This window comes from Labeo rohita, chromosome 10, assembly GCF_022985175.1.
Source record: "Labeo rohita strain BAU-BD-2019 chromosome 10, IGBB_LRoh.1.0, whole genome shotgun sequence".
Classification (NCBI taxonomy): Eukaryota; Metazoa; Chordata; class Actinopteri; order Cypriniformes; family Cyprinidae; genus Labeo; species Labeo rohita.
The window spans coordinates 9,802,512-9,821,829 of NC_066878.1; the positions used below are offsets into that span (position 1 = coordinate 9,802,512).

The 19,318-nt window shown below is 37.2% G+C and overlaps 1 protein-coding gene across 1 annotated transcript in view; it reads left to right on the top strand.

The window, feature by feature from the left end:
• dchs1b (dachsous cadherin-related 1b) overlaps positions 1-11,004 on the top strand; it is a 124,364-nt gene extending 113,360 nt beyond the window's left edge. Inside the window, exons 13-21 of the mRNA XM_051121776.1 lie at positions 1,259-1,468; positions 1,662-2,528; positions 3,594-3,707; positions 3,833-4,044; positions 4,243-4,394; positions 4,762-4,892; positions 4,988-5,274; positions 5,477-5,618; positions 7,250-11,004. Of these exons, the coding sequence (XP_050977733.1) occupies positions 1,259-1,468; positions 1,662-2,528; positions 3,594-3,707; positions 3,833-4,044; positions 4,243-4,394; positions 4,762-4,892; positions 4,988-5,274; positions 5,477-5,618; positions 7,250-9,873 (4,739 nt within the window). The 3' untranslated portion in view covers positions 9,874-11,004. The remainder of the gene's footprint in view (positions 1-1,258; positions 1,469-1,661; positions 2,529-3,593; positions 3,708-3,832; positions 4,045-4,242; positions 4,395-4,761; positions 4,893-4,987; positions 5,275-5,476; positions 5,619-7,249) is intronic.
• Positions 11,005-19,318: the final 8,314 nt, after the last annotated feature.

A 19,318-nucleotide genomic window follows, 5' to 3' on the forward strand; every position in this document is an offset into this window, starting at 1 on the left:
TTGCCTCAGCAACTAACTGAAATAAATAAAAAATAATAAATAAATACATTTTTAAATTAGTTTTTTATTTTGTTTTAGTTTGTCATCTAATCTATCATTTAATCTACTATTTAATATTTGTTTTGTTTCAGCTGTTTTATGAATTGCATAAAACATTTTGAACAGTTTTAGTTAACAATAGCTGGATTTCCATTCAAAACTTACACAAAAAATTTGAGTATCGCATACAACATTTGCAAATAAGTACCATTTCCACCCGAGACAAAGACAAAAAAATTGCTACTGTATATGTGACCCTGGACCACAAAACCAGTCATAAGGTGTCATACATAATCTGAAAATTGAATAAATAAGCTTTCCATTTATGTATGTATTTATGTATTTGTTAGGATAGGACAATATTTGGCCGAGATACAATTATCTGAAAATCTAGAATCTGAAAATAAATATAAATAAAAATATTGAGAAAATTGCCTTTAAAATGTCCAAATGAAGTTCTTAGCAATGCATATTACTAATCAAAAATTAAGTTTTGATATATTTACGGTAGGAAATTTACAGAATATCTTCATGGAACATGATCTTTAATATCCTAATGATTTTTGGCATAAAAAGAAAAATCAATAATTTTGACCCATACACTGTATTGTTGGCTATTGTTGCAATATATATACCCGTACATGTACAATACATGTACCCGTGCGACTTGCGACTGGTTTTGTGGTCCAGGTCACATATATCACTAAGAAAAGTAGGAGAAGCCACTGAATATAATCAATTTTATATTTAATTAATTACTTGCACCTCAGTCTTGTAAGACAGTTCTGGGAGGCAAATATACAGAAATACTTTGACTACAGACTTTGCTCAGGCATTTCAGAATGACCATAACATTTCAGATGCTGTGCAGCCAAATCGGTCTGCTGGTTAGTCAAGTTATGCCGTCCCATAGCACAGAGTCACATGACATTGTTGATGCACATAGAGGAGTTTATTTGGTAAATGCGTTTCCATCTCCTATTATTCACATTCACTTTGCAAGTCAACAAACCACTTCAAATAAGCGTGAAAACTTTTTGCGAATTAAGGGATTTTTGTCCCAAAATTTGGTGTTTCCATCACTCATTTCTGGTGCGCTACTTTAAAATGCGCATAAAATAGGGTGATGGAAACATAGCTAATAACTTATTATTATTAAAATATCCTAAATTATTAGTATTATTAAAATAATCATCTATATATCTTGTCTGTGCAATAGTGTATGCAAAAGATGGAGGCGTACCCCCCAACTTTGCCAAGGCTAAAGTGCACATCACAGTGCTGGATGAGAATGATAATGCTCCCGCTTTCGGGCGGCAGCATTACAGTCTGGAGGTGCCTGAGAACCAGGAGCCCGTGGAGCTGTTCACCCTCAAAGCCACAGACCTGGACACTGGAGAGAGTGGACGCCTGCAATATAAGATCTCTGGTAAAATGACTTCGATTTTTAGATTGTTTGTACATGCAAAAGAACTTCTACAGTGAGTTACCAACCAGGGTCTTTAAGTTAAAACACACTGAATTTTGAATTATATGCGGTCGAGACACGTTACTGTTTTTGTTCACAGTGCAGGGTTGTTTCTAATAAAAAGAAGATCTAATTTGCTTGTTTGTTATTTTAGCTGGCGATCCAGATGGTGACTTTCGACTTGATGGTTTCTCTGGAGCTCTGTGTACCTCAAGACCTCTGGACAGAGAGCGGAAGAACAGTTATTCCTTAGAAGTGGTGGTTCAAGATCACGGGAGCCCGTCTCTGAGCAGCACAGCCACTGTGGAGATCTCAGTCCTTGATGTAAACGACAACAGCCCTAAGTTTGGCAGCAGTAGCTACACCGTCGATGTCTCAGAAGATGCTGCTGTAGGTTTTGTGGTGTTGGATGCGACAGCCACAGATGTGGATGAGGGCGAAAATGGTCAGATCTTATACTTCCTTAGCCAAGAGGCCAAAGGTGCATTCACAGTACATCCAGACACAGGACAAGTTACAACCGCAGCACTTCTGGACCGAGAGAAAAGAGCTTCTTACATCTTCCAAGTTTATGCGGTTGACCTGTCACCTGCCGCTCCCCGCAACACCACAGCCCAGGTGACCGTCCACATCTTGGACGTCAACGACAATGCACCATTCTTCATCCAGGACCCACTGATTATCAATGTTTCCAGTAGAAGTGTGTCTACGCATCAGGTGGTGGCCACCATGAGAGCAGAAGATAAGGACTTTGGGGCCAACGGGTCGGTGTTTTACCGGTTCGCAATGCCAGTCAGAGGATTTGCTATTAACTCACTAACAGGGGAGATTCAGACCACTGAGAAGCTCCAGACCCTGACGCAAACCCAACGCACCCTCATAGTAGAGGCGATGGACCAGGGCAGTCCTCCCCAGTCTTCTCTAGGGGTGGTGATTGTTTATGTGAAGGAGCAAGATTACAAGGGCATTAGATTCTCTCGCACAGCCAGAGATGTGAGCATACAGGAGAATGCAGCTAAAGGTAAGCAGAGAATTTACAGTAAAAACTGTGGAAAAATTGGTGTGCTATATGCCTGGAAGATTTTTATTGTTATAAAGAGCAATCATTTTTTCCATACAGTCCATTTCGTGAAAAAAAGGATTGATAATGTTATCATTTTATAAAAGAAATCGCAACGAAGATGATTAAAATCAACATCAGCATTATTTTACTTTCTTAATGCATGTTTCTGGTCATATTGTTATTCAAAATGTAAAAATAATAAAATAAAATAAAAAATCAGAGTTGACATTAGCATTATTTCATTTTCTTAATACACGTTTCTGGTCATATTATTATTCAAAATAAATAAATAGGATTTGACATTACCAATATTTAATTTTCTTAATACATGTTTCTGGCCATATTGTTATTCCAAAATGTAAAAAAAGAATAAAACAAAACAAAACAAAAAAATAAAATAAAACCCCAAAATAAAAGTTTCTTAATACATGTTTCTGGTCATACTGTTATTCCAAAAATGAAAATAAATAGATAAATAAATTTCCAAAATAAATAAATAAATAAATAAAATAAAAATATAAATAAAAAAATCAATGTAATCAGGTTATGACAATAATAGCAAATGACAGATCTGAAAAAAATATTACCATTGGGACAGGTGGATAATATTCCTGTAGGCCCCACCCTACTTTTTTTTTTCTTACTTACTTTTATTTATTAATATCCTGAATTCTACTAGCAAAATGGATTGCAAATTCCACTTCACGTTGACTTGAAAGTATCAGCTTTTATTAAATCACACATATAAAGTGCTTCTCACAGTGCATTGCAAAAGTATACAGACCTTTTTTATTATTATTATTATAAATCTTAAACTAAAAGCTATTTTTTGTGGTATCTTCATTTCAAAGCACTGGCATGAGGCAGTTGAACACTTTTGCAATGAACTGCATGATGAAACTACCGCATTGTATTTCAGAGCTCACTGGCACAGTCAGTTTTGTGAGGCACTGAAAGCCAATCCATCAATTTAAGTGAGTGTAGCAGAGGAATATTGAGTTTTTTGTGTATTTTTCCCCACAGGCACCGCGGTCGCCCAGGCTCAGGCTCAGCACCCTGACGGCACTCGTGACGGCATCACATACAGCATCTTCAGCGGGAACAAATACCATTCCTTCAGCATCAGCTCAAGTACAGGTCAGATGGGAAAACCCCTGAAATATGAAAACAGCTAGATGCATGCATAAGCTCGTAAGAATTTCAAAAAATAATATTGGCTAGTTGACCTACTTCACTGCATTTTTGATGCTTTCATACTGTAGGTGAAATCTGGGTACAGAGCTCAAATGGCCTGGATTTTGAGGACACACCAAGACTCCGTCTAGTGGTGAAGGCTGAAACTACATCCTCAAGCTCCTTCATGGCTGTCAACCTGATTCTTCAGGATGTCAATGACAATCTACCCCGATTCCAGCTGCAGAACTATGTGGCTTATATGCGTGAAGCACAAGGCTATGACTTTCCCATCATTCAGGCAAGGGGTCTCTTATTTTTTCGGTTGTTCTAAAAGGTTCACTGTAATTGAAAACATATTGGGAAAGTATTAAAGACAGATAACTTTCTTTTACATCACATTTGCCGGAGGAGGGTTGCGAAAATGTACCCTTGAAAACTGTATTGTTTTATTTCGTACCGTGCCTGTCCTTAATCAGTCTGTTTTCAAATGTGTTAGGTTGTGGCAGAAGATGTTGACCAGGGTCAAAATGGTCAGGTGACTTACTCCATTGAGTCTTCGAGTCAAAGCGGCCTTTTCAAGATCGACCCTTTGACCGGCAGCATCACAACCACGGCCATTATGGACAGAGAAATCTGGACACAAGCACGGTGAGGATCATGTTTGGCTTCGCTTGTCCAGCCAGTGAAGTCATTGTTCTGCAGGTCTTTAATTTCCTTCTGTTCTGTGGAATGTAACTGTCCTCTCCAACGTTATTTAGTTTGTGTGTGTGATGTGTTCAAGCCCTCGTAGTTTTTTCTTTTTTTTTTTTTTTTACCTCATGTTTTTTGTTTCTAAAATGTTCCGGACTCCTATAAAGCTGTGTGCTTTTAATTTACTACATTTTTGGTCTGTTAGTGCTTTTGGGTTGTACGAATGCTTTTTCTGAAAATAGAAGACATCGTTTGCTCCCAAAACTCAACAGAAACATCTCTAACATGATATATTGATCTAAACATTTCATTTGAATCGTTTCAGGCTGGTGATAAAAGCCACTGATCGTGGCATTCCCAAACTAGTAGGCACTGCCACCATCACAGTGATTATTGTCGACCTCAATGACAACAGTCCCACCATCCCAGTGCCACGAGAAGTTAGAGTTCCAGAGAGTAAGTGAACTAACTGGTGTCCCTTAAACTCTGAAAGGCATGATCTCAAGCAACTACATGTATCTGAATGTTGTGTCCTCGCTTCCCTCTCCCAGACTCTTTTATCGGCACTGAGATCACCCTGGTTACTGGAAATGATGTGGATTCTGGCCCAGTGCTCTCTTACTCTTTGCAGCTGGATGCTTCCTCACAGGGAAAATTTGATATCCATCGTTACAACGGCCGTGTGTCTCTGACAGCACCACTAGACTTTGAGGAAAGGACGTGGTACACGTTGACTATTCGCGCTTCAGATTCGAAGCACCAGAGTGAAGCCAATTTGACTGTGTTGGTGGAGGACATAAATGATAACGCACCTACTTTTACACAAGATCTATATCAGGTGATTCTTTCTTTCTTTTTGCCATTTAAAGTATCTGATATCCAAGTCCAAGTTGAATAAATATACACGCAGTCATTTACAGCAGAATAAAGTATGCTGTTGTCATTACGTATTTAGCAGATGCTTTTATTCAAAATGAAATCACTGTGGATACAGGAAAAGCAGGCCAAGTAACAGCTGCTTTGTTGCTTTTGGTTTCCAGGTAACACTTCCAGAACATTCTCCATCAGGCAGTCCTGTTATCACAGTAACAGCAACAGATCGAGATTCAGGAGCAAATGGAAAGGTCACCTATCGAGTGGTGTCATCAACGAGGGACGGGTTTTACATTGATCCTAAAAATGGTATAAGCCTGGTGTTTATACTTGATCGTTTTGGCAGTGGATATTTAAACAATTGAAAGAATGCATATGCTATTTATATAAAGTGTAAATAGTGATAGATAAATATGCACAAAGTATAAATAGCAACAAGCATCTTGTTTATAATAAGTGCAATTAGTAGTAGATGCTATTTACATAAAGTGGCGTGTGGAGTTAATGAAAACCACTTCTACACTCTAAAAAATGCTGGGTTAAGACCATTTTTGGGTTATTTGGCATCCATGAATGTTATAATGAATAAATGACTTACACTCATGACTTTTCTTACAGTTTTATCTCATGCCATCTTGTCTGTCAGACATTTAAGTTTCAACCCGTTAAACGCATAGTGCGACCACAGCTGCAACTATGGCGCACTATCAGTAGTGCTCCTTTTGTAGTCAGTGGAGCGCACAGAAACTTTGTGACAGCAAAGTCGCATTGTGTTTCACAGACTTTTTCCTATTTATACACTAACAGTTTGATAGGAAAACAATGTAATACAAATTGTTTTATTCAGGAAGTTTCCCATCAGTCTGTTTTCTCTAAGGACAGAACACAAAATGACTGCTGACAAATGTATCCAGTTTTAATTGGTTTGGCACTGATTACCCAACATTGGGTTGCACTGACCTAGCACTGGCTAGGTGTGTGAGGGATTCATCATTTGTATTGACAGTAAAAAATGACCCAGCAGTTGAGTTACAGAAAAACCACCCAGCACCTGAGTAAAAAATATTAAAAATATCTCAATAAAATGAACCAACAAGCTGAACCCAGGATTTAGGTTAAAAAAAAATATCCCAGCATTTTTAGAGTGCAGAAAAACTACCTAGCACCTGGGTAAAAAATATCTAAAAGAAATAACTCAATAATATGACCCAACAAGCTGAACCCAGCATTTGGGTTAGAAAAATAACCCAGCATTTTTAGAGTGCAGAAAAACTACCCAGCACTTGGGTAAACATATAAATAATAATCAAATAAAATGACCGAACCAGCTGAACCCACCATTTGGGTTTTAAAAAAACAACCCAGCATTTTTTAGAATGCAGAAAAACTACCCAGCACCTGGATAAAAAAAACAATAAAATGACCCAACAAGCTGAACCCAGCATTTGAGTTAAAAATTAAAAATAACCCAGCATTTTGTAGAGTGCAGAAAAACTGCCCAGCACTTGGTTAAAAATGTTGAAAATAACCCAGTTAAATGACCCAGCAAGCTGAACCCAGCATTTGGGTTAAAAAAAATAACCCAGCATTTTTTAGAGTGCAGAAAATCTACCCAGCAACTGGATTTAAAAATAAAAATAAAATAAAATGACCCAACAAGCTGAACCCAGCATTTTAGTTAAAAAAGAAAAATAACCTAGCATTTTTTTAGAGTGCAGAAAAACTACCCAGCATTTGGGTAAAAATGATTAAAATAACCCAATAAAATGACCAAACAGGCTGAACCCAGCATTTGGTTAAAGAAAAAAACAGCATTTTTTTTGAGTATACCAACAAAGTCAGCTGCACTTTGTTTAAATAGCCACTGCTTCAAGTTTAGGCATAAAGTTTATATTTAAAGCATTAACACTGTAGTAAAAGCACTTCCAATGTCTTTACAGGTACACTTTTCATCAGACAGAAAGCAGAATTTGACCCGGAGCAGCCTTCTGTGAGTGTAGTCATCGAAGCTCGTGATGGGGGGTCTCCACCTCTGTCATCTTCTGCAACAGTCCAAGTTCAGCTGATAGACGTCAATGATAATGCCCCCATATTCCACCAACTGGAGTACAAAGCCACAGTGTCTGAGGACCAGTTACCTGGAGCCACCATCCTCACATTAGAGGCAGTAGATGGAGACCTATCTCAGGAAAACTCTGGTTTTGATTTCGCAATTGCCAGTGGGAATGTTGGAAATGCTTTCCAGATTGAGAGTAGCGTTCGTTTCATAGAGGGACACGGCTTCCAGACCGTAGGAACCCTGATTCTGGCGGAGCGACTGGATTTTGAGGCACTGTCACGTTATAACCTCACCATTGCAGTCTCGGATCGTGGTGTTCCCCAACGTAGCTCTAGTGTACCAGCCATCATCACAGTTACTGATGTAAACGACAACCCTCCGGTCTTCAGCAGAGCAGAGTACATAGTGTCTTTGAGTGAAGGGGCAGCTGCTGGTACAGAAATCTTACGTGTGACCGCAACTGATCCTGATTCAGCTCCCTATGCTGAGGTCAAGTACAGCATCAGCTCAGGAGATGAGATGAAACTCTTCTCTATGGATCAGTTGACTGGGGCTCTGAGGCTTCAAAGGCCTTTGGACAGAGAGAGCCGAACTTCTCATGTGGTTATAGTACAAGCCTCAGATAGCCATGGTCATTTTGCCTTGGCTCCTATAAGTGTGGATGTAAAGGACATCAATGATAACAGACCTTACTTTCCTATTGCAACATTAACAGCTAGTATCCGTGAGAATAAGCCACCCAACTCTGCTGTGACTGTGTTACATGCAATCGATTATGATACAGGAGTTTATGGACAGCTGAAGTATTATTTGATGGACCACTCTGGCCTAGGAAAAGACCTGTTCTTGGTGGATTCAAACTCGGGAGAAGTTCGTACTAGGCAGATATTTGATTTCGAGAAGGTAAATTCATTTAACTTCATCGCTTTGGCAGTGGATGCAGGCAACAACTCGGCTACTGTCACAGTGCAGGTCTATGTAACAGGAGAGGACGAGTATGACCCAGTTTTCACCACTTCTGACTTGTCTTTTGAGGTACCAGAAGGAGCCAAGAAAGGTCAGAGCATTGGGCAAGTACAGGCCAAAGATGAGGATGGTGGGGTGGATGGGATTGTACTCTACTCCTTCCCCAATTCCTCTCCTTATTTCGATGTGAATAAGACCACAGGTGAAATCTACCTAAAGATGGACGGCTCTGGCAGCTCAAGTGGAGGGAGTCGCTCGAAAAGGGAAACCCGCTTAATGACTATGGATGTGATTGCTCACAGCCCTCTTGACACCTCAAGAGTAGCTTCTGCTCAGGTCACCATTGACGTCACTAACACATCCTTCGGTCTTGCAACAGACTTCAACATCCTCCTTGTGAGCATAATCGCTGCCTCTCTTGGAGTAATAGTCTTGTTAGTCATAATTGCTGTGGCGCTTTATCTAGTAAGATCAAAGCGCAAGAAGAAAGGACAAGACACTGGGAATAGTACCGCATCTTCAGGCACAGCTTTGCAGAAGTTGGATGAGTCTAAACCCGCAGGGAGCGACAGGATCTATCATCAGGCGCTTCCTGGATATGCAGGTGATGAGGAAGGAACTGGTGGAGGCCCTTACACTCGAGGAGGATCACTAGATCCTTCCCACTCCAGTGGGCGGGGATCTGCCGAAGCAGCGGAAGATGACGAAATCCGCATGATCAATGAGTACCCAAGAGTTGCAAGTATCACCTCCTCCATGCAAGAGCACATCTCCGCCAGAGGCCCTGATTCAGGCATCCAACAGGATGCGGACCAACTCTCAGATATTTCTTGCGAACCAGGACCACTTGATGCAAGCCAGTGGTTCAAAACGAAGAAACTTGGGAGCATCAGTGGGAGCCTCAGTGGCACCCTACTCTCTGGTCAGCTTCCAGTCTACAGAGACGAAGGTGGGGGCTACCTTGGAGTAGGTCGTGGGTTAAATATTTCCCACCCGAAGGATTACGCTTTCCCTGAGGATGGCAAACCCTCAGTCGATGGCTCCCTCACAGCCATAGTGGCGAGTGACGAGGAACTACGAGGCAGCTACAACTGGGACTACCTTCTCAACTGGTGCCCTCAGTTCCAACCCTTAGCCAGTGTCTTTACAGAAATCGCCAGGTTGAAAGATGAGAGCTTACCTCCGAACAATCCACGCAGACCCTTCCAACCCAAAGTTAAGACAGATCCCAAGCCAAGAATTGACCCGCCACCCCTCATTACCTCAGTGGCTCATCCAGGAGCCAAATCTGTCCCACCTAAACCTGCCATAGCACGGACGTTCCATCATTTAGCATCTCTAAGGCGTTCACCTATAAGCCACGAGGGCTCCATCTCCTCAGCAGCTATGTCTCCCAGTTTCTCCCCTTCACTTTCCCCGCTTGCCGCACGGTCCCCAGCTGTCTCCCCATTCGGTGTCACTCAAGGTCCCTCAGCCTCTGTCATCAGCACTACAGAGCACTCTTTGGAGCACAGTGATGAGGCTGAGATGAGGATTTAATGCTACATCGGACTCCATTATGTCTTTTGATAAGACATATTAGTCGCTCTTAGCAATGTTGCATACCTGAAAAGGCAGTCGCTCGGCCATGACAGTGACGCAGGTGTCTAGTAACCGAAAGGGTAAAAACATTGTGCGCCGACGTTACCCTTCTTCAAAGCCACCGCAGTGTTGATGTGAAGAGATGTGTGTTGCTTTGTTTTGTCTCACTGGCTGGCCAGGGAGGCGAGATGTTGACTGCTACTTTTGTTTGTTTCTTTTTATATTGATGACAGCTTTGAAACTACAGTGTTATGTTAAGTCCATCCAAAATAGCTGCTATCGTCATACTTTGTATACCGCAATGAGAACTCTGTAGAAACTCAAACTGATGTCATTATGTATGTTTGTTTATGACTGGGAGATGTTTTTTTTCTTTCGTTTTTTTTTACAGTGCTACTTGGTTTTATTTACGTTTTGTTTTTTTAAATGAAGGACTTGCCATTGCTTTGAGTGAAGTTCTTACATTTTAGTGACATTCTTTGTATGTATATTTATATGCTAGCCATAATAAGTGTATTATCATTGTATAGTGTCTAGGATCACCATACTGTGCGGTTGTGAAATTTTGTGACACTTGTAATGTGAATGATTGGAAGATTGTTGTATTTTATTATTTATAAACAGAAAGGCTGAAAGTGTTGAAACGTCCCATGTTGCATAGTGTTGTATTATAGGCTTTTTGAACTTGTATTGTCCCTTGCCCTTTGAACTAGATTGTTAGCATCTTAGCTAATTTATTGTAAAAAGAAAAGAAAAGGAAAAAAAAAGACAGGGCCATACTTTTTTCGGCTCACCTGGACCTTTCGGGAAGTTGGTGGAACCTCAAAGACTCTTCTGTGTGTAAATATTTTCTTACAAAACAGCAGCTCTCTCACACTGTTTCTGTGCTGCTTTTTCTGACAATAAAAACGTTTTGTAATGTCTGCGTAACTAATCATTGGTAAATTTAGCCCGTCATCTGGGATGCAGTTTATTTACCTTTCAGGATGAAGTGAATAACAAGGAAATGGACCTTCTTTTCTAAAGGCAGTGAATGTTTTCTGGTTTGAGAAGAAACTTCAGAAGTGCCCTGCATTTTTTTTTTTTAATCTCACAATCTCCTCTGTGGAAAGCGATTTAAGACGTTCCAGAGCTGTTTCGATACCTCTGGTGCATGCCTGATACCGCCACTGCCTCAAGTGTAACAGGCCCCTGTTTAGCACCCAGAACAAATGCAAGAAAAAGAGGGGTCTGACGTATCTGAAGACTGTCTTACACAATTCATTTAAAAAATTGACATGTAATTGTCTCACAGTCTGGAAAACATCATTTTCCAAGACGGCTGCCTACATTTAGGCAGCAGTACAGTTTAAATCATCTGTACATATTTAAATATTAAATTCCTACTGATTTCTTTTGTCAAACCTGAGTGTTTTGTCTTCCTTCCTCCAAGTTTAAATCAAAATGTGGACGGGGAGTTAGAAATGAACTGAAGCGTAGCGAAAGGCCAATCATCTGGCTTTCGGAAAAAGGGAAACAGGAAAGGTCAGAGTCAAATTTGTCCTTCATTAAAAAGCGATTTGAGAGAATACAGCCTGTTCCAAAGACCTAGACTAGAGCCGGGCCTCAGGCTGTGTATAGCACAGGGTGTGCCCATTCCCAAATCAGTTGCAGCCATGAAGAAACATTTCCTCAAATTAAATATGTTCATACAAAAAGAAAATAACATGGATATTGATAATTGCGCAGTGTATGAATTAGCCGAATCAAATAGCTATGACTGATTATATTTGCTATAGTTGTACTGCAAGGCAATCACTCATACATACTCCGTCATTGTGTCTTGTACCTTTCCAGACACAATGAACGAAAAATATACTGGATTTTCATACACTGTCCGAAAAATTGTATCCTGTCACTCTAAGGTACACCTCTGTATCTTATTTACACCGCAAGGCTGCATATTAGTACCTTTCAAGAATACTGCCTCAATAACAAACTGTTGTACACTAAGGGAACTGTGTATATGAAACCAAAATTCTCTCAAGTTTTGTCTTTGTTTCTACTGTATTGAGTTTTCTGATCCCCTGCTGTAAAGTTGGTGTTGGCTGAGATTCAGCTCTCCTATCTCTGTGCTACGCATGTCTAACTGATTTACACCATCCCAGATATCACGAAGAAACAACAGTCTCACTCGCTTGCGCCGTCGGTGTCTTATAAACACCGTGATGAGTTGTGACCTCTTTATAAACATATTTTCTTTATCACTTATCTTATTTTCAAAATGCGATTTAACTTTAGTCTTAGTATGTAGCTTTGTTATCAAAATCTGTTAGTTACTTCCCAGTTTCTGCTGGTTTAAATTAGGTTGTTTATTCCTTTTTGTAACATTTCAATTTCTCATTGTTTGCATGTTAAGATTTTTATCTCCATATCGTCATTTGACCTTTAGTATACAGTACATGCCTTTTAAATTCAATATGTAACTATCATAATCTAAATTTTCCATTTAGCTGTCATTTATCAAGATAAGAACCCTATTTTGGCATGTGCACTTTTTGGTGACTTGGTGGATCAAAAGACCCCTCAAAAAACTGACAAGCCTGTGAGGAAAGAGGTTTGAGATCACGAGTGTCTCGTAGGGTCCTATGATTTCCGCAATGTGGAAAACGCGGACGGAATTGTGGAATCCAGTCATAAACACGTAAGTAAAAGTAGGTAAGAACACTTAAACTAAATCGCGATATGGATTAGTATCTGTAATTATAAACTAAGCTGCAAAATACCTGCATGTTCTGCGTGTCTCTAATGAGGGGCCCAGACGCGTGGTTTTGTTTACTATGAATACTGATCGCTGTGATTTCAGCGTCTGTCGTCTCACTATATAAGGATGTAAATACATGAACAACATCCCCAAAACTGCTCTGAGAGTACTTCATGAGCATTTTACATATCATATACAGTACATATAGAGGTCTTCATGGCAGTCCGTCAAAATAAAAGTTCGGTTCATCTTGAAGAAATAGTCTGAAAAAAAAAGAAGAAATAATCTCGCAGTTTGTCCATGTTTTAATTTGAACAGTAAACCCCCTTTGTTTGCCAGAAATCGAGTTTGTTTAACTTTCATTTAATTAAAAGATATATTTAATGTTTTATGCCTTCATTTGATAACCAGAAAAAATGAAATACACAACACAGTTTTACAACAACAACAACAACCCTCATAGGGCTAGCCTATACTGTAAAAACTATACTGTAAAAATTACTTTATTAAAGTTGTTTATGCATTCAAATAATTACACACGCTTAAACAGAATTTGGTGACCAAAATAAATAAATAAATAAATAAATAAATAAAAAGAATGGGAGAAAAAAAACATTTAATTTTTCCTAAAAACATAATTTTTGTTAAACTTTTAATAAATTGATGTCAAATTAGTATCAATCAAATCCTAATTAATTCATGATTTTGTATTAATTAAGCATGCTTTTGAGTAATAACATTTAATTTAACCATTAAAAAGGAGTCCAAAAAAAAAAAACAATCCAGAAAGATGAAAATAAAACAGAAAAAAAAAAAAAAAGAATTTAAGAAAAAATAAAATGGATTTCATAGGGCCCTAATCTCATACTTTTTTCATGGGAAAATCATGGGGAATCATTTCACAGACCTTAGAATTTCAGTTTTTAAGAAAATATTTTTTAGATCATTTTAGTCAGTCACTGTATAAGTTAAAGGATGCAGAAGGATTTTTCTTGTATGTATTCCCATTTTTCTCACAATCATTTATTGCGAATGCTGTGGTACATTTTTTTCAGAATATTTTTAACCCGCTGTAATTTTTATTTTATTTTATTTTATTTTATTTTATTTTATTTTATTTTATTTTATTTTATTTTATTTTATTTTATTTTATTTTATTTTATTTTATTTTATTTTATTTTATTTTATTTTATTTTATTTTATTTTATTTTATTTTATTTTATTTTATTTTATTTTATTTTATTTTACAAGTTTTTGTGCATCATGAAAGCTGGATAAATAAGCTTTTCCCCATAAGCTTATGTATGGTTTGTTAGGATAGGACAATATTTGATTGAGATACAACTATTTGAATATCTGAAATCTGAGTGTGCAAAAAAAATCTAAACATTGAGAAAATCACCTTAAAGTTGTCTAAATGAAGTTCTAAGCAATGCGTATTACTAATCAAAAATTAAGTTTTGATATATTTATGGTAGGAAATTTACAAGATATCTTCATGGAACATGATCTTTACTTAATATCCTAAGGATTTTTGGCATAAAAGAAATAATTTTTCCCCATACAATGTGTTGTTGCCTATTGCTACAAAAATAAACCATGCTACTTATGGCTAGTTTTGTGGTCCAGGGTCAGATTTTATTTTAGCTTTTTATAAATATTTTATTATTATTATTAAATAAAATATATTTCATTCTATTTCTCTGCAGCTGAAAAGGGTTATCAGGTCATCAGCATAACGCTTTTCCCATTAAAGATAATGTAGATAAAAATAACCGTGAATGTTCAACATTCAGGTCAACCTGCGTTCCATTGTGACATGTCCTCAAAAAGATACATACTGTGTCTGTGAGTCCAAGTGTAAACCTCTGGTTTTGATATTAAACTGCAATGTTTGTGATTAATAACATGACATAAATTTGAAAGTGATTAGTGGACAGTTTATGCATTTTTAAGATTTATCATTTCTTAAATGCTTTGGTAGAAAAACAGGGGAAGTCTCCATAGCACCATTCAAGTTGAAAATACACTTCAAAGAAAGATCCCGCAGTCCTGGGCTATTAAAACAAGCCTGCTATTCCCATCAGGTCTGTAGTAAATTGTAATGATCCCTACATTCCTCTCAGAAAAATGTCAAATGTATCTTTCATTGATTAGAATTGCTCTGCGAAGTCAAAATGACTTAAATAGAATAGAAACCAAACGGTAAATGTCTCTGAATTTTGAGTTATGAGTCGTTTTGGCTTTTAGATCTTATCATCCTGTGATGCTATAAATTGTGTTTGAAAGTGCCTGTAAAGTGGATCTGTTAATTAAGAACAGATCTGGCTCAAGCAGAGAGGAGGTTTCTGCATTTTCTTAAATACAACCTCCTCCGTCTTCAGTTTTATTAGATCTGACTGAAAGTCACCCTCAAAATCTGTCTGATTCAGTGGGGACTGCTCAAATTCAGTCTGGGAGACTGTGTTGCGCTACTTTTGCACTTTAACACTAGAGATCTTGCTTTGCCCTTATAGCGTGTTTTCTGTGTAATCTATCCATTCCTGTCTTTCTGACTGAGGTACGTGATGTCTTCAGGTTTATTGCATGTCTGATATGACGCGTTTATATTTGCTTTCTTGATTCATTGAACTTGCCGTCATTTATCCTATTCACCAATCTGGAAACTCACCAAAATAAATATTATTTAATATGGTAATGATCACGAAATATATATATTTTTCCATAGGTTAACTTGGTAGATGTGTCAAAGTGAAGATTTTCCTATTTGGAGAATAGGGAACATGGAAGAGGACTAAGAAAGGTTATATCAACTTTATAATGCTACGTCTGTTTTTTTTTGCTGGAAAGTTAAGCTTGGTTTTTACTGTTTTGTTTGTTTAAATGTAAAATTAGATTATAACAACACTGCTGTAAGGAGTGCTTCCTCATTTCGGAGGAGATGTTTGCTGTCTTTTAGCGGTTGTGATCAATGGTGCTAAATGAGGAGAGTTGGTGCCGAGTGCCCTCTCTCAGGATCTGTCTATGAACCGCGGAGGTGGACAAAACCATACCAGACACGGCTGATAGATCCCATCAACAGCTCCTGATTTATGACTGTCCGGGCTTGAGAGCGAATGAAAGAGATGGAATGAGAGAAGGATATATTTGCAGAAGTAAAATACAGCTTGACTTTACCTTGGATTGAAGTCAGAAGTGTCATGTCCTCTCAATTGTTAGAGCTAATATGAATTTAACTACGATCTAAAGAAAAAGTTGCATGGTACTGTAGACAAATAGTCCTTGTTTCTATATTAGGGGGCAGGACAGTCTCATTAAGTAGAGCATTTGATTGGACAAAAATCTTTGTAGCGCAAGTCATCACTATTTTTGCTCTGTTTTCCCAAAAGATAAAAAAAAAAAAAAAATTCAAATAAGAATTTCTCCTAAAAGTTATGGAAGTCCATTTCCACCACTGATTAAAAAGATGTTATTGTGACATTTTATCTCACAATTCTGACTTTTTTCTGAGAATTGTGAGATATAAACTTGCAATTGTGATTTTTTTTCTTAGAATTATGTGATATAAACTCACAATTGCAAGATATAAAGTCACAGTTCTTACTTTTTTTTTTATTATTGTGAGAAATAGTCTGAATTGCAAGTTATAAGGCCCAATTTTGAAATGCACATTTATATATCTAAAATCTGACTTAATAACTTGCAGTTGCATGTTATAATGTCACAATTATGAGATATAAACTCGCAATTCTGAGAAAAAAAGTCACAATTGCAAGATATAAACTCGCAATTCTGAGAAAAAATGTCACAATTGCAAGATATAAACTCGCAATTCTGAGAAAAAAGTCAAAATTGCAAGATATAAACTCGCAATTCTGAGAAAATATGTCACAATTGAGAGATATAAACTCGCAATTCTAAAAAAAAGTCAATTGCAAAATATAAACTTGCAATTCTGAAAAAAAGATCAGAATTGTGATATAAACTCAATTCTGAGAAAAAAATGTCAAAATTGTTACAGTTTTGAGAAAAAAATGTCACAAGTGCGAGATATAAACTTGCAATTCTGAAAAAAAGATCAGAATTGTGAGATATAAACTCGCAATTCTGAAAAAAGTCACAATTGTGAGACATAAACTCGCAATTCTGAGAAAAAAGTCAGAATTGTTACAATTTTGAGAAAAAATTTCATAATTGTGAGATAAAAACTCGCAATTCTGATAAAAAGTCAGAATTGTTACAATTTTGAGAAAAAATGTCACAGTTGTGAGATATAAACTTGAAATTCTGAAAAAAAGTCACAATTGTGTGATATAAACTCGCAATTCTGAGAAAAAATGTCACAATTGAGTGTATATGTTGCAATTCTGACTTTAGAACTCGCAGTTGCGAGTTTATAACATGCAATTCTGACTTCATGTCTCAGAAAGGAAAGTTTATACCTCACAATTCTGAGAAAAGAAGTCAGAATTGCGAGTTTGTATCATGCAGTTAGAATTGTCAGAATTGCGATAAAATTTAAAAAAAAATCCCATTTTTATTTTTTATTCAATGGCGGAACTGGGCTTCCATAAAAAGTTGTTGAACGCTGGAAAAAAGATTAGTTTTTCACTTAGAAATGCTAATAAATTTCACAATTTCAAAGAAGAATTTCCTCTAAAAAATACTTTCAAAAATCTAGTAGTCATGGACTAAAAATGTCAAAATTTCCAGTTCCTAAAACTTACTTTTATTAATTTATACAGCACATCTGCTACATCTGCTTTAACACATCCTTGCTGAATAAAAGTTTTAATTTCTTGACTTAAATCAAAAAATAACATTTTTAAAATATAAGGCGAAAGGTTTCCTGGCTTTTCATGCAGCCCAAAGCCATGTGTTCTTCCTGCTTAGTGTCCCACGTCTATTATTATAACTTTCCATTTCTGCTGGTTAAAATCAAGGAAGAATCATTGAGAGTGAATAGTTGAATCAGTTTCAGGTTGGAGTCACAGCGTTCAGTAAAACAGCCTCTGCTTTTCCACTCAATTGCTGAGTCACTGCAGGTCTGTATTAGCACTGAGTCACAGGCCTGCGGTTTTAACTCATAATTACATCTCTTCCCAAGGGCTCGCACATCTCCTGGGGTGTCTAGAAGAGATACACCCGGGCAAAGCATGGGAAGAAGTAGGATGCCGTGGTTTGTCACTGGAGTCATTCTTGGCAAGTAATTCACATAAATGTAATTTTGTTTAAAAAAAAATGACTAGCACCATTCACATTTCTGTTGCTGCTTTATGGAATTAAATAACTCTGTTGTTTTGGATGCAGAGATGTTGAGTTACAAATGAAGATGATTAATGGATATGCTGAAACAGGATGCTGTCAACGTCTTTGTGTTGTAATGTGGCTGTTCATAAACAATTCCCTCCACAGCTCTGACAGATTTTTTCCATTCAAGTGAATAAATTGCAGCATTTAGAGTCACTGAGAAGGATGGATTATCTAATGAGCCAAACAGTGTGTGACAGCAACACTATCCCACCTGGTTTTGATTTGTCCACCCTTACTAAATGATCCAGCATTTAAAAAGACCTAAACGTTTTCTAAATCTGTACAAGCCAAATTTAACACTCTTACATTAATCCTGAATCAAAATAGCAAAAGGCTAATTCAGATATCAGTCTTAAATAGGTGTGAGAGAACAAGATGAATCGCAGTTAAAATAGGCTCTATAAAGGTAAATATCAAAGTTTTCGTCACATCCTCTTTTGTGTGGTCTGAGTTTATGTCAACAGCAGGAAACAGGCTCCATCCATAACCTCTGCAAAGAGCCGCTTCTATTATCAGAGCCTCCTGTTGCCCCCTTTTTTTCCAGCATTGCCCTTGACAAGACCTTGTTTACTTTAGCGTGCAAAAATCTGTTAGGAATAAGATTTGTTTTTTCCTCTCTCTCTCTTTGTTTTCTATGGCATTGCCACTAAAAATAGAGAGAAATCTGTTTTTCCTTTTTAACTGGAAATGAAATGAATCTTCTACATTTCATGTCACCTTAAAAATGTGTATTTAGTTTACACATTTCTCTATTTAAAGGCATAGTCGACCCAAAATGCAAATATGCTAAAACTTTTTTCACCCTCAGGCCATCTAAGATGTAAATGAGGTTTTTTTTTTCACTGGCTTCACTTGCTCACCAATGGATCCTCTGCAGTGAATGGGTGCCGTCAGAATGAGAGTCCAAACAGCTGATAAAAACATCACAACAATCCGCAAGTAATGCTCACGACTCCAGTCTATCAGTTAATAACTTGTGAAGCAAAAAGCTGGGTAGAATAACATTTTTTTGTATTATAATTCAGTAAATTCTTCTTCCTGTGATTCCTATTTAAATTCCAATGCAACGTCTGGTGCAATGTGGTTTTTTCAAACCAAGCCCAATCTTGCATCATCAATGTATTTAGGGCTGTCACTAACGATTATTTGATAATTGATTAATCTCTTTGATTATTCTGATGAATAATCAAGTAATCTGATAATATTTTGAAGTAATAAAAATATACCTAAGCAAACAATAGTATTTAAAAAATACTTAAAATGCACATATAATAGCAATGAGGCAATAATAATTGGTTAAAATGAAGTATCAAAGTAATCATTTGACTTTTATTGAGCAAAACTCTG